The 14,175-nt window shown below is 44.7% G+C and overlaps 1 protein-coding gene across 1 annotated transcript; it reads right to left on the bottom strand.

Moving 5' to 3' along the window:
- Window positions 1–452: 452 nt before the first annotated feature.
- LOC105100244 (putative MAGE domain-containing protein MAGEA13P) lies at window positions 453–1,517 on the bottom strand. The gene has a single exon (XM_031445457.2). The coding sequence runs from the start codon at window positions 1,515–1,517 to the stop codon at window positions 453–455; it is 1,065 nt and encodes a 354-aa protein (XP_031301317.1).
- Window positions 1,518–14,175: the final 12,658 nt, after the last annotated feature.

Here is a 14,175-nt window from a genome sequence, read left to right as displayed (position 1 = left end):
CTTGAGCCCCTCAGTTTTAGGGCTGGGCTCTCTCACATTTCCAGGAAAATTCCTATTCTAATGCCGTGTCATCTTGTTCCAGATCACAGAGAAAGATGGAGAGGTTCTCAATTTGTTTTGCAAAATAATGAAACTCTTTTTTTTAAACATTTTTTATTGCTTTATAATCATTTTACAACGTTGTATGAAACTCTTATTTTTAAATGTGATAAGCAGCTATAAATGTGTGAACCCTGTCATTCATAAGCTTCGATTCTGGTGCTAATTAAACTTTCTATTATACGGAACAATATTTGAGAAAACAACAACGAAAGATAAATGTCTAAATTACCCATAACCAAGAGGAACACAAAGATGCTCTGCAGTGCTCCCTCTAGCCCCACCCTGGCCCTCCACTACTCTGAACTTCAGCTGTTGTCTTCAAATGAAGGGCGAAGAATCTGCTTCCGACTTCACTCAGGGCGGGAGGGGCTGCTGGACGTGGTACTGGAACTTGCAGAGGCCACGGCAGGAGTATCATCCCCGGAGGCAGCGCTGGCCTGGGCTCTCTCTTCCTCATCTCTCAAAGCTTCCTCATACCAGGATGGCAAGGAAGTGAGGTCGGTCCCACTGAGCCTGGCAAAAAACTTCAGGATTTTCATCTTGCTGGTTTCCGCATGGGCCCTTGGACCCCACAGGAATTCGTAGCTGGGGGGATCACTGTTGGGCACCTGCCGGTACTCCAGATATTGTTCCTTCACTAGCTCTTGGGTGGCGAGCTTCCTGGGCTCCCCGTAGACCAAATCCTCCTGCCCGGGATACACCCTCATCATGCTCAGCATATCCCAGAGTTTCTCCTCGGGGACACAGTTGCCCTCCATGAAGATCATCCCCAGGAGAAGTATCAGGAAGCCGGTCTTGGGCAAGCCCTGGTCATCGCTCAGCATCCCGTCGTAGGTGAGGTCTAGTGCTCTGACGACGGCATAGGTGTGGCTGGCGGGGTCCACTTCCTTTACTTCAATGCCAAGGACGACCTCCATGCACTCACAGACTTTCTTGAAGATCACAGGGAAGTGGTCCTTGTCCTCTTTGATGACGTTCATCAGCATCTCTGCCTCGGTGACTGGCTCCTTTGTTATGTATTTGACACTCAGGTACTCCACCAACTTGGCCACCCTCATGTTTAGCACTTCGGGGTCTAGTGTCGCCTGGGAGGTGCTCGGCCCCTCCTCTTCTTGGCTTCTGGGACTCTCATCGGACTGACTCGATGGAGTGGCTGTGGTGGCAGTGGGTGAGAGGCAGGCTCTCGGAGGGCCCTGGAGAGGCTGCAGAGCTCCAGTGGCAGGCACCTCCTCTGGGGGGCCTGGGATCACGGGAGTGAGAGAGGAGGAGGAGGGGGCAGAGGTGGCGGCGGCGGCAGCAGCGGCTTCTTCCTCCTCACCCACGGGAGCCTGCACACCTTCCAGGCTCTGTGCCTCTTCCGGGGCCTGAACATCTTCCTCAGGCTTGCAGTGCTTACTCTTCTGATTGAGAGACATGATGGCCTGTGTTGGCGACAGCCAGCAGGAGGCTGGGGACCTGGGGAAGAGAGGGAGAGTGTCAGCAGCTTCAGCTGAGAAACTCCCCCAGGATGGCTGTGACTAAGGCCACTTGCAGGTTCCCTCTTTTGGGGTGTTTCCGGGCATCACAGGGCTCCTATCCCCCTGGTTGGCCTAAGAACTGAAAGAGGAAGTGACGTAGTTCCTCAGGGTGTAGCCCGAGGACTCGAGGGCTGAGAGGAGGCTGGGAAGGGTCCAACGCTGTGGATTCTCTCTGTTCTGGGGTGGGTGGGGCCCTTGGTAGACATTCGGGGTGTACACCTCTCTCTGACTTCTGGTATAGCCTGGGCCTTCTCTGACATGCTAGCCTGAGAACACGTGCCTCAGACCAAGGCTCTCACCTCCCAGCTCCTATAGCTCCTATAAGAATCAAACCCCTCAGGATGCAAACTACAGGCACAGTCGTGGGTCCCCCAGTGTTGACAGGAACGGTGTGTGATGTCCCAACTGTGCCGGTGTGAATGGTTCCCTCAGTGCCCCTTCAGAGTCCTGACCTTTCCTGTCAGGATCTGGGCCCCATCACTCCGCTGACATCCCCAGACTCTCCCCTGAGGAGGAAGTGAGGGGGCATCGCATCTGACACTGGCCCGGGGCCTCCCGGGGCTGCTGGCAGGGGCTGTGCGGGCTTCAGTGGGGGCCTGTTTATCTATGGGAGGAGGGCCCACTATGTGACTGATCTCTACTCCTGACAGGGCCCGCTCCAAACCCCACCTCAGCTGACCAGACTTTGCATCCCCAGATTGAAGCCTTGCCTCCCTGAGGGGAACCATCCCCCCACCCCCACCATGGTGGAGTGAGACCTGTCACAATGGCCACCTCTGCTAACTGCCTCTCAGCTATGGCACAGGGACTGGGCCCATCTCTTCTGGGGTGGGGGGACCCTCAGAACTCCTACAGGGTACCCGCCTTTACACTGGGCAGTTTCTCAGCCCACCCTTCCCCTGCCCCCGCTTGACGTCCCCTCAGACCTCCGCGAGACAAAACGAAAGAGATGCCAGGCCGGGGAGCAGCAGCAGGCAGCTTTCTGTGGGCGCCCTCCCTCCGAGTGAGGCCCCCCTCAGCCCTCCTCAGTGTAGTCACAGGTCCTCCTGACAGAGTTTAGGCCACCTGCATCCTCCGTCCCTCAGGCCGTGGAATCAACCTCCCTGAGACCCCCGCCAAGGACGTGTGGAGGCTCGAGGGAGGTGCCTCTGCCCCACAACTAGAGCCAGATTTCCGCGGGGTCCTCTCTGTCTGCCAAAAAAAATCGCCTCAGTTGTCCCTCAGGGGCCTCACCTTGAAGTCTAGCGGCACCTGGGACTCCTCCTTCTGCTGGCACGGGCCACACCCCAACGACGACGCCTCCCCTCCTTCAGACTCCTAAAGCGGAAGTAGAGAGACGTCACATCCGGGAACCCTGCCTGTAGCACCTCCTGGTTGACAGCAAGGGCGGCAGGGCGCTAGCTAGCGGCTGGGGGAACTCCCTTCCGTGGTACCTTGGAGTCCTTGCTTTTAGGCCTAGCAGAGGCAGGGCCTTCGCCTGCTGCCTGCTGCTTGCCCCTTCACACCCAGCTTCTCATCTCCCTGAGATCCCTGATCCAGAAGTTGGGAGAGGGCGATTATCCTTCCAGCCCTTCCCTTGGTCTCTCGGGCTGACAGCCTTGGTGGGGGTGAATTTCTGTGCAGACCCCTCTGGTTCTAAGGTGGGGGTATCTCAGTCCTCCTCAATGGTTTCGTATTTACTCCAGACAGAGCCTGGGACACCTTCCTTCTGCTGGCCTGAGGATTTGTCCTGCAGGTCAAGGGCACCATTGACTTGAGACAATGAGTTGGGGGGGTGGAGTTGGGGGGGTTGTCTGTCAACCATACCCGGGGCCTCATATGGCAGATAGAAAAGGCCGGCGTCGGAGGGAACCCCCTCTGTTTAACAGTGGTGGGAGGTCTCTTCAGAAGCCTCACATTGAGGACTGTCACGGTCTGGGAATCCTCCCTTTGCTGACCTGAGTCGAGTCACCTGGGTTGCAGCCTCATCTTCAACTTCCCAAGGCTGAAGCCAAGAAGCGCTACATCCAAGTGTTACCGAGTCCAGACTTGTTCTGCTCCCTGCAAGACAGGCCAATAAATTGGGAGACGAGGTGCTGGGGCAAGGAATAGCGACTTTATTCAGAAAGCTGGCATACCAAGAGGATAGCTGACGAATGTCTTGGAGAACCATCCTGCTCAGGTCAGAATACAGGCTCCTTTCATATAAAAAAAACAAGGGAGGGGGTGTGGTTGATTGTTGCAATCTTCTTGCTGCAGGCATTCTTTGTTCTTGCAGCTGTCCACGTGGGCCAAGTCGTGGTGTCCCTATAAACATCCAACAAAACAAAGGTTATTCTCTATTACAGTTCTCCACTGTCAATGTCCAATCCACAGTCTTGTGGGAAAAGGGGCGATGACCGCTCTGGCTACTTCCTGCTGAAAAGGGGCAATGAGGGGGTCATTATGGAATGGAATTGATCAGCCTTGGTCAGGGAGCACTCCTGGGCATCTTTAGTCAGTAGTATAATCTCTCTCTCTTTTTCTTTTCTTTTTTTCTTTTCTTTACAACTATTTGATTCTGATAAAACTCCTTGGTGCTTTGTTGAACTTGGAGTTTTGGTTCCAGTTTCCAATACATGTTTATTACTGTTAATTTTTTCCCACTGTACCATAATTACACTAGATTCTTGTGCTATTCAGTTCATCAAAAGACTTAGAATGGCGTCATGATGCCTCCAGGCGACTAGTTCTATAGAGGCTAGTGGTTGTCACTCCTTCCATCTCTTTATCTTATAAGACCCAAAGTATGGGTTCTTGGTAATTCAGGCTATTTTGTAAGGTTAAAGACCTGTGACCTTCTCCCTGGAGATGGACTCAGAGACCAAGCATGATTATAGCTTTGATGACTGGAATAAAGTAGAAACAGTAAGATCAATAGCTTTAGTTTTAACAGTGGGCCTGGAACTGTGAGTAGCAACTGGTCAATCAGGTCAGTTGAATGTTTTAAGGGCAAGCATAAGAATAAGCAATCTGTTAGCCTAAGTGCAGCCATTTTATTAATCCTCCTTAAAAATCCACACTGTCAGTTTCTCTCATTCCATTTCTATGGAAATAGGGAGATGGGCATCGTGTTCCTGCTGAACGGAGGCATCATTTGGGGGCCCTTGAAATGGAATGGGTGAACCTGATCTTGCCATGTGGCTGGGGGCTCAGAAAGAGCCTCAGCTGCTCTTTTCCTGCACATTACACAATGGAAAACAGTTTAAATATTAGATACATACCAACTTCTGTTAACAGAAGTGATAATAGAAACTGTAGGATTCCCTTAAGAATGGATTTGAGACCTTGGGGTATCTATGAAAAGAGACCAGAAAACCAGGTGTTAACTTGGGCTATAACTTTTCACACATATGCATCTGAATCCCCTACATTATGTATTGGTTGTTTTATGTTCTCCAGGGCAGTTATGATGTTCCTGGCTTTATCTGGTATAAAAGTACAGCAGGCAGTATGAATGCAGAAACTCAATAACTATAAGAGGAGAACTTAAACCCATAAGGTTGTAGCTACAAGTTGCCAGCAGGCACTGCTTTGAAAATGGCTGGTGACATTCTAATTTTGACACCACTCAGAAAACTCAGGTTCTCAGCAATACAGAAACTTGTCTGAAATCACATCTACACTGGTTACCTAGTTTTACCTTGGGTGTCTGAACTACAGGTATTCCATTTTCAAATGCATTTCTATCTTTAATGGCCAAAGCTGATGTTACCATTAATGATTTTAGTGCTTTTTCAGATATGAGGAGATGCAAGAATTTGGGCTCATAAAATCTTTTCCTGAAAATATCTATCTGAAGGCCTGTTCAGCCTGTTTTCCCAGAGCACAGAGCACCTCATTCCTGATTTCCACCCTGAACTCCTTTCAGGGTGTGTTGGAAGTCAGCGGCTGCAGCGTGATTTGATCCAAGCAGAGGTAGACGGCAAGTGCCAATGTGATCCAATCCTTGTAGAGGCAGATGGCGAGGGCCCTCATGATCATAAATTTGACCATGGTTTGGCATGACCATTTTGTCCCACGGTGCTAGGAATGCTTATTCCTAGGTCAGGCAAGGATTTTATTGACAGGCCAGTCAATGTGCTATTATGGGACTAGCCTTTATTAACAGTAGCAAAAATGTCTCTGAACCACCTGTCTTACTAGCCTGTTATGATCCAGGAGAATATTCCCTCTTGTTACTTCTTCCCATGTCTAGAGTCGCACTATTACAATCATTGGTCTCATACAGAAGTATATAGCTGGTCTGCTGTTTCAAGTTGCCTAGTCATTATTTTATCAGAGGCTCAGTCATGTATTTGGTAATGCAAAAAGCAACAATTTTGTAAAACAGGCAAAATACAAATAATATAGTTAGCAGTATTAGTAAGGTCATAAGTAGAATTTAAGCCAAGAACTTTCATTAGGTGTGGCTCAAGGTATCCCCAGGTCATCTGACTTAGTCTGTTCTGTACCAATCCTTATCTTTAAGGAAAATGTTATACAGGCATTGTTCATAAGCAAAGATATGAGCAGTCATCAAAGTAACTAGTATACAGGCCTGGTCCGGTGTCTTCGGTCAGCTGTCTACCTCAGATGTCTTCTGCTCATCCTGGCCTGGTAGCTTTTTCTCCATTTGAGCATTGTTTTAAGGTGAGCAGTCCTCTATAGGCCAGTCCAATACAGGGGCTCTTTCTGACTGGAAATTAATCCAAAAGTCAATTTCTTTTAGCTTTCACTGTGCATGGTCTAGTTAAGAGTACCTGATAAAGGGTCCTTCCATTCAGGCTGAAGATAGTTCTTTAACTCACATCTGTTCCAGTATGTATAATCCTCCGGTTGCAGGTGATGGGGCATTGGATCTTCATCCAAGGATAGATTAATGAGCTTCAGAAACGAATGTAGAGTGTCCTTTTAATGATTCAATTAAACTGCAGCAATGTAACATAGCAGCAAGGAATGATCTGGGAAGTCAGTCTTAGTAAACATAGACCTCAATTAACAAAACTAGAATTTAATATCTACTAAAATATAATCTTTCTTTCTCTAAAGTTACCCTCATTTTTATCAAATATGGCTGAATCAAGATTAATTTGTCCACAAATTAAGTCTGATTATTTGATCATATAGGCTCTTTCTCATTTGCATTTAAGTTACTTACAAGAGTATTATATCAAGTTATTATTTTTCTTGCTGACGGATTTGTAACAGATATGACAAGGTCTTACTGGACTTCTATTAAACCTAAGTACAATAATAGTTTTATGTTTAAGATGAATGAATCTAAAGACATGTCTATCTTAATCAAACCAATAGGCTTAAGCTAGCTTCAAATACCAAGTATCAATTCAGTACTGAATATTTTTTTTTAGATCACACAAACCCGATTTTCATTCTGTCCAGTTTTTTTTTTAAATTCCTGAGTATTTATATAAGCATTTAATTTTTTAAGCCACTTAAATAGAGCTCTTTTACAAATTAACTTTGGCAATGCCACATATCTACAACACACATATAGGTATGTACGAACACACGAACACAGAGACCTCATAGTTCCCATTTCAAACTTTTAGCCATGAATCAGGTACAACAATGTAAGACTCATCAGTTACAAGAGGTTGGATTCAAATTGGGTTTCTGGCAGATGGAACCAATCAAAGTTGCCTATCTAGATAACTAAACAGTTTGCTAACTTCTATGGAAGACATTTAAGATTTCTCTTTGTTTCCAAATTACCCCCTTTCTCAAAATTAGCATTCCAGAGGTGATAACAGCAGTTGAGTCATTCGTACTGGGACAGAAGTTTAGAAGTTAGAAGTTAGAAAGTCCACTAGTTGAGACCCCACTGTCAGTTGTACCTAAGGCTCTTGGGTGGCAGTTGTTATACAGGTCTTTAAAATGGCTAAGAGTCCCGGGCCCTGTCAGTCATTACCTTCCTCATTATGGGATTTCAGAAAGGCTTGTATATATGGTATTTCTTCCCATTTACCTTTTCTCTGGCAAAACAGTTCTAACTGGAGAATGGCTTAGTAATTTAACAACCGATTTTCAGGCCAGTGTTGCCTAGAGCCTTAAGTGTACATTAAAGTGAAATGCCTTGTTTTTCTTAGTCACAGGCTCACTGCTGTATTTTCCCATTTATTTAAGACACGCCCCAAAGGGCTTTCCTTAGGGACAGATGGAGTATTTCCCATATCTATAAGTTTAAGAACAATAGGACACAAAAGGTGCAAACAAACCCCAGTACCCAAAACACAAAGTATCACATGACTAAACACAAAACTGAAGCCATCTTTCCCTTAGGCGTGGGTTCAGAGCTGTATGTAATCAGACCACTTATTCAAAATGTGCCTCAAAGAACCTTCTTTAGGGATAGTTGAAACGTTCCCCTTTTTTTTCTAAGACATGAATATAAGACAAACAAAACACAGACGACACACACAAATGCCAACATCCAAAGAAACAAACGAACCAGTTCGCAAATCGGGTGAAAGGCCAGCAACTACTTCCTGTCACCAACAGGGCGCCCCACTAAAACAACTGGCTCGCTCCAGAGGAAAAGCCTGAATGGAGAGGGATGAAGCTCCTGGCTGTACACACCAGAGCGCCTCACCCTACTGTATGGAGCCCTTCTGCCCCCAAGTGTCAATTCTTTGCTCCAACTGCCAAGCACTGGGGCAGCCGGCGCCGCTTCAGGGAATTTTGACAGGAAAATCCTCAAGACAAGTGGTCCTGGCGGCTGCTAGGGCCTCACCTGAAAAGTCCCCAAACGGGGTCGGCTGGCCACGAGCAGCAAGGCTCCTGGCTGGCTTCACCAAAATTGTTGCTGAGTCGAAATTCATTCTGCTCACTGCAGGACAGGCCAATAAATCGGGAGACGAGGTGCTGGGGCAAGGAGTAGCGACTTTATTCGGTAAGCTGGCAGACCGAGAGGATGGCAGACTGACGTCTTGGAGAACCATCCTGCTCTAGTCAGAATACAGGCTCCTTTCATACAAAAAAACAAGGGAGGGGGTGCGGTTGATTGTTGCAATCTTCTTGCTGCAGGCATTCTTTGTTCTTGCAGCTGTCCACGTGGGCCAGGTCTTGGTGGCCCTGTAAACTTCCAACAAAACCAAGATTATTCTCTATCACGCAAGGACCCTGCATAGGGCCTCCAAGGGCTGAAAGCAGGCTCAGACGGGGCTGAGGCCCATTCTGGTCCATCTGGAAGGTCAGTTCAGTCGTCCGCCAGTATCAGCACTCTGACCCCTGGAGCTGCCAGAGCCCTCTCCTTCTGTGAACCCAAGCCTGCCTCCCTCTAATCACGGTGGTCACCTCGGGGTTCCCAGAGTTGGAAATGAGAGGGGCGGTGCCTAACCTCCTAGACCTGCCAGCAGTCCCCCAGGGCCCACATCAGGGGTGGGATTCTGGGGGGTCCAAACTGGTTCTGTGGAGGGTGGACATGCCTCAGTCCTTGCTCTTGAGAGCTCTCAGCTGGCTTCTCGATTAAATGCTCTCTGGGAGATTCCTTTTCTGCCAGCTATGAGCATTTACCCAGCTGCAGATCTTTTGGAGAAAGGTTTTGGTTCCCTGGCTAGATGCTAGAGGGGAGAGCAGGCGCCGGTGATGGATGGTGGAGATTCAGGAAAGAAGCTCACCTTCCTATGGGTCTCTTCACCTGCCAGAGATACACTTCGGAAACACTTTGTTCTAAACGTTTATTTTCTACACGGAAGTGGCTGAGCAGCGTGATTTAGGGAGTTTCTGCTCTTCTGAGGTTATCTAACATTGCATTGTCCAGTATAGTCATTTCCATTTTTCTTAAGCCTCCTTGATATTAAGAAATACATTTTATGTCTCTACCAAGCATGTGTGTACGTGTGGTTCACCCTTAAGTATGCTATTCCATTTTTAGGACATTTAAAAAGTTCTCTTAAAAGATTTTTTTAAAGGCCAGTCTTACTCACAAAAGTGGTTTCAGGTGGTGATTAACACGGCTTCTGGAGTCATACTGCATCGATCAACGTAATCTTTCCTGATATATGGTACTAGCCTGGGCCCACTGGCACCTGTGGTCTGAGAGGATGCCTCAGATTTCTTCAATGAAGCAGGGGCAGAAGTTTAAAACTGTTCCTCCCACCTATACCCTGTACCTTATTCTGCCATCTATTTCAGGCCAAGGACCCTCCCAAAGTTGCCTGCCCCCTCCCACTGTCCCACCAAGTACCAATTCTTCCTTCTCCCCAGGGCTTTCTTGTGTTTTCTTGTTTAGATTTGGTTGTTGATATTTTTTGTAGGCTGAAAAATGGCCCTCCCCAAGGTGTCGTACCCCAGTCCCTAGAAACTGTAAATGCGGCCGTCTTTGGGAAAAGGGTCTTTACAGATAGGATTAAGAATCTTTTGATGAGGGATTAGTCTGAATTATCCAGGTGGGCCCCAAATGCAATCACATGTAGCCTTATAGGAGGGAGGCAGAAGAGCTACTCGGAGAGGCTGACCTTGCAGATCCCAGGCAAGTCTCCACAAGCCAAGGCGCGCCGACAGCTACCGGAAGCGGAAGAGGTAAGGAATGGGTTTTCCCCCAGAGTCTCCCGAGGGAGTGCGGTCTTGCCGGCATCTGATTTCAGCCCAGTGAAACTGATTTTGGGCATCTGGCCTTCCAGAACTGTAAGAGAATAAATGTTCTGTTGCTTAAGTCACTCAGTTCATGGTAGTTAATACAGCAGCCCTAGGAGACTAAGACACCATTGTTTATTTGCTTTTATTCTCCCTTCTGTAGTTCTCCAGGCTTGATTTTGGGCATGCAAGACAGCGGTCCAAACTTGATTGTCATTTCCGCAACTACAGGTAAGGCACGAAATCTGTAAATAACTCAAGGAGAATTGATATCTTTTCAATATTTTGTTTCACCTCAGTGCATATGGTACACTCCTATTTATTTGGGACTTTTTAAAAAGTCTGAATCTATCAGTAAACTTTTATATTCACCTGCCTCCCTATAGCATATGCTTTTGTGATTTGTAATTCCTCTTAGGTGACTTTTGCATTGTGTTGCTGCTGTGAATGGGATGGTTTGTTATTACATGTTCTTATTAGTCATTGCTTTTGTGTGGCTAGGCTCTTGATTTTGCTATATGGACCTCCCATACACTATCTTTTCTGAAGGCCTTAATTTTTTTGAATATTTGTATTCACACACACCTATTCCTTTTAATTTTCTAGGAAGATGATATTGTTACCAAAAACAGTATATCTTTCTTTTCAGCATTTATGTATCTTATTTATTTTGATATCCATATGTCTGGATTTGTATTGCAGTGCAGTTTTGAACAGTAGAGGTGAGAGTGTCTGTCTTGTTTCTGACTTTAATGACAATGCTTCTAATTTCACAACTATGTTTGCTGTAGAATTTAGGAAAAGCAAGTTTTCCTTCTATTCTTAGTTTGCCAGCAGTGTTTACCATGAACTCATGTTGAATTTATTTCAAAGGCTTTTCCTGCACCCGTTGGTACAATCAAGTGTTTTTTCCCTCCTCTAACTTGTTAATGTAGGGAATTGCAATTGAAAGTATTTTCTAATGTGAAATCATATTTTCATTTCTTGGGCACAGCCCATTTGCTCACTTAATTCACTGCTCTGTTGACCATGCTACTTTAAGATATTTACTCCTATGTGAACGAGCTTGGCTCAAGTGTTCTTTTTGTGGGTGTTGGGGGGAGCAATGTCCTCATTTGGTTTCTGACTCAAGGAGAGCTGGCTGGGGAAAGTGAGTTGCATAATTTCCCCTCTACCTTTTTTGGGGTATGCCTTAGAAAAGTTGTTTGCTTTCTCCCTTCTGGAAGACCGCCTTGTAGATGATGTGCTGTACTTCCATTAGGAGCTATGTAATGCCTGGTTATTTCTCTGTGTTGATGTTAACAGTCTATGATTATCACCTTCATCAATCCATTCGGGGTCACAGAATGCTCATTCTTGTATTCCTTCTTCCTTGATTAGCTAAAATTCCTGTGTATGTGGAAACATTTCCCTGTCCACGGTTTGGTTATCCTGAGGGAACATGTTATGTTCCCTTATATTAAAACCTCTTCATCTGAATTTTGTACAAGTTTATTTAACTTGTTCCTAATTTTTCTTTAGTAATTGATCATATTTGCAAATACGATTATCTTAAACCTGATAAAGGGTATCTACAAAAAATCCACAGCTAACACCATATTTACTTGTTGAAAGACTTACAGCTTTTCCTCTAAGGTCAGGAAGAAAATAGAAAGTGTGCCTTCACCCCTATAGTTAACATTGTACTGAAGGTTTAGCCAGGGTGAGTAGGCAAGAGTACAAAAGCCATTCAGATTGGACAGAAGTAAAAATATCTTCTATGTTCATAGCTGACACAAGAATGTATGTAAGAAAGTCCTATGGAATCCCCCCCCCACACACACACAAACTACTAGGGCTAATGAGATTTCAGATACATACATCAACTGTATTTCTATAAACTAGCAATGAAGAATAAAAATTAAAAAAAATCATTTCTATTTACTATAGTATCAAAACCCAAAATATTAGGAATTTTTTTTTAAAAGATATAAGACTTGGACACTTAAATTTACAAAACATTATTGAGAGAAATTAAAGAAGACCTAAATAAAGTTATCCTGTGTTCGTTGATTAGAAAACTTAATATTGTTAAGCTGGGAATACTCAAATTGATCAACAGATTCAATCTAATTGTTATCAAAATCCTAACTGACATTTTTGTAGAAATTAACAAGCTGGTTCTAAAATGCATGTGGAAATTCAAGGGGCCCAGAATAGCCAAAAAATCCTGAAAAAGAGGAAGCAAGTATAAGGACACATACTTCCCAGTTTCAACAAGAAAGCTGCAATAATCAAGACGGTGTAGTATTGGCAGAAGGATAGATGTGTAGATCAATGGAAAAGAATTTAGAGTACAGAGATACACATGTACATCTCGGATCAACTGATTTTTCAAGAAGGTTACCAAGACAATTCAATGTAGAAAGAATACCCTTTTCAACAAATGGTACTGAAGTAACTTAAAAATCATGTGCAAAAGAAGACTTTGTACCCCAATCTCACAACATATATAAAAATTAACTCAAAATGAAAATGGTCCCCAGGCCTAAATGTAAGAGTTAAAAGTATTAAACCTTTAAAAGAAAAACATAGCTATAAACCTTCATGACCTTGGATATAGTCATGCTTTTTAGATTAGACACCAAAACTACAATAAAAAAAAGGAAATTTGACTTCATCAAATTGAGAAATTTTGTGCATCAAAGGACATTTTCAAGAAAATGAAAAGACAACCCACCTAATGGGAGAAAATATTTGCAAATTATGTATATATCTGATAAGGGTCTATTACCCAGAGTGTATAAAGAACTCTTACAACTCAACAATAAAAAGACAAACACAGGCATACCTCTGAGATACTGTGCGTTCAGTTCCAGACCACTGCGGTAAAGCGACCAGCGCAATAAAGTGAGGCATACCAAATTTTCTGGTTTCTCAGTGCATATGAGTTATGGTTACACTATATTGTAGACTATTAAGAAAGCAGTAGAATTATGTCTAAACAATGTACATACCTTTATTAAAAAATACTTTATTGCTAAAAAAATGCTATCACCTGACAATACTGGGTTGCTGGAAAACTTCAATTTGTAAAACACAAACAGAATCCTCCCCCAAACCCTGTATTATCTGGGAAGCCCAATAAAACAAAGCATGCCTCTAACCCAAATAAAAATGGGCAAAAGGCTTGAATAGATACTTATCTAGTGAAGATGTACAAATGGCCAATAAGCACATGAAAGATGCTCAACATCACTAGTCAGGGCAATTCAATCAAAACCACAATGAGATACTACTTCACACCCACTATGTGTATTATTTTTTTAAATGGAAAAATAACAAGTGTTAGCATGGATGTGGAACAGCTTAAAACCTCTTGCACTGCTGGTGGGAATGTAAAATGGTGTACCCACTTTCAGAAATTGTTTGACTTTTATCTGTTGACCTTGTATCCTGCAACCTTGTTATGCTCATTAGTTCTAGGGGTCATGCTGAGATTTGAACATAGGTATTGGTCTGGTGGGCACAGGTCTAAAGAGAGCATGTATCACACTAGTCCTCTGTGTGGTATAAAGGCCCTCTGCACAATAAAAAGGCAAGTGAGGTGCTCTTCTTGGATGCAGCAGCGAACCATTTCTGTAGGCTGAGGGTTTAAGAAAATCTAGAGGTTCAAGGTTCTCAAATTCCTTTATGCAAGTATCACTATTCCATATTCCAGCTTCCAACTCCTCCCCTTTTAGGGCTCTGACTTTGGCACAGGACACGTGCCACGCATAAGAATCCATTCGACGTTTTTCTGAAATTGTGCTACTCCAGCAATGAAGTCCAGGGTCTGATCTTCAGCTCAGTCAAACCTGTGGTAGCAGGAGATGAGTCTCTTTAAACACTGCTAAAGAGCATCGTACGCTTTGCTTTGAATTGGGGATCAATTGAACTGAACCTGTTATTTTTTCTTTGCAAAGTATGACTGCTACTGAAC

This window comes from Camelus dromedarius, chromosome X (genome assembly GCF_036321535.1).
Source record: "Camelus dromedarius isolate mCamDro1 chromosome X, mCamDro1.pat, whole genome shotgun sequence".
Lineage (NCBI taxonomy): Eukaryota > Metazoa > Chordata > Mammalia > Artiodactyla > Camelidae > Camelus > Camelus dromedarius.
The sequence above is the reverse complement of the archived record's forward strand: the minus strand, read 5'-3'. Positions and strand labels throughout refer to the sequence as shown.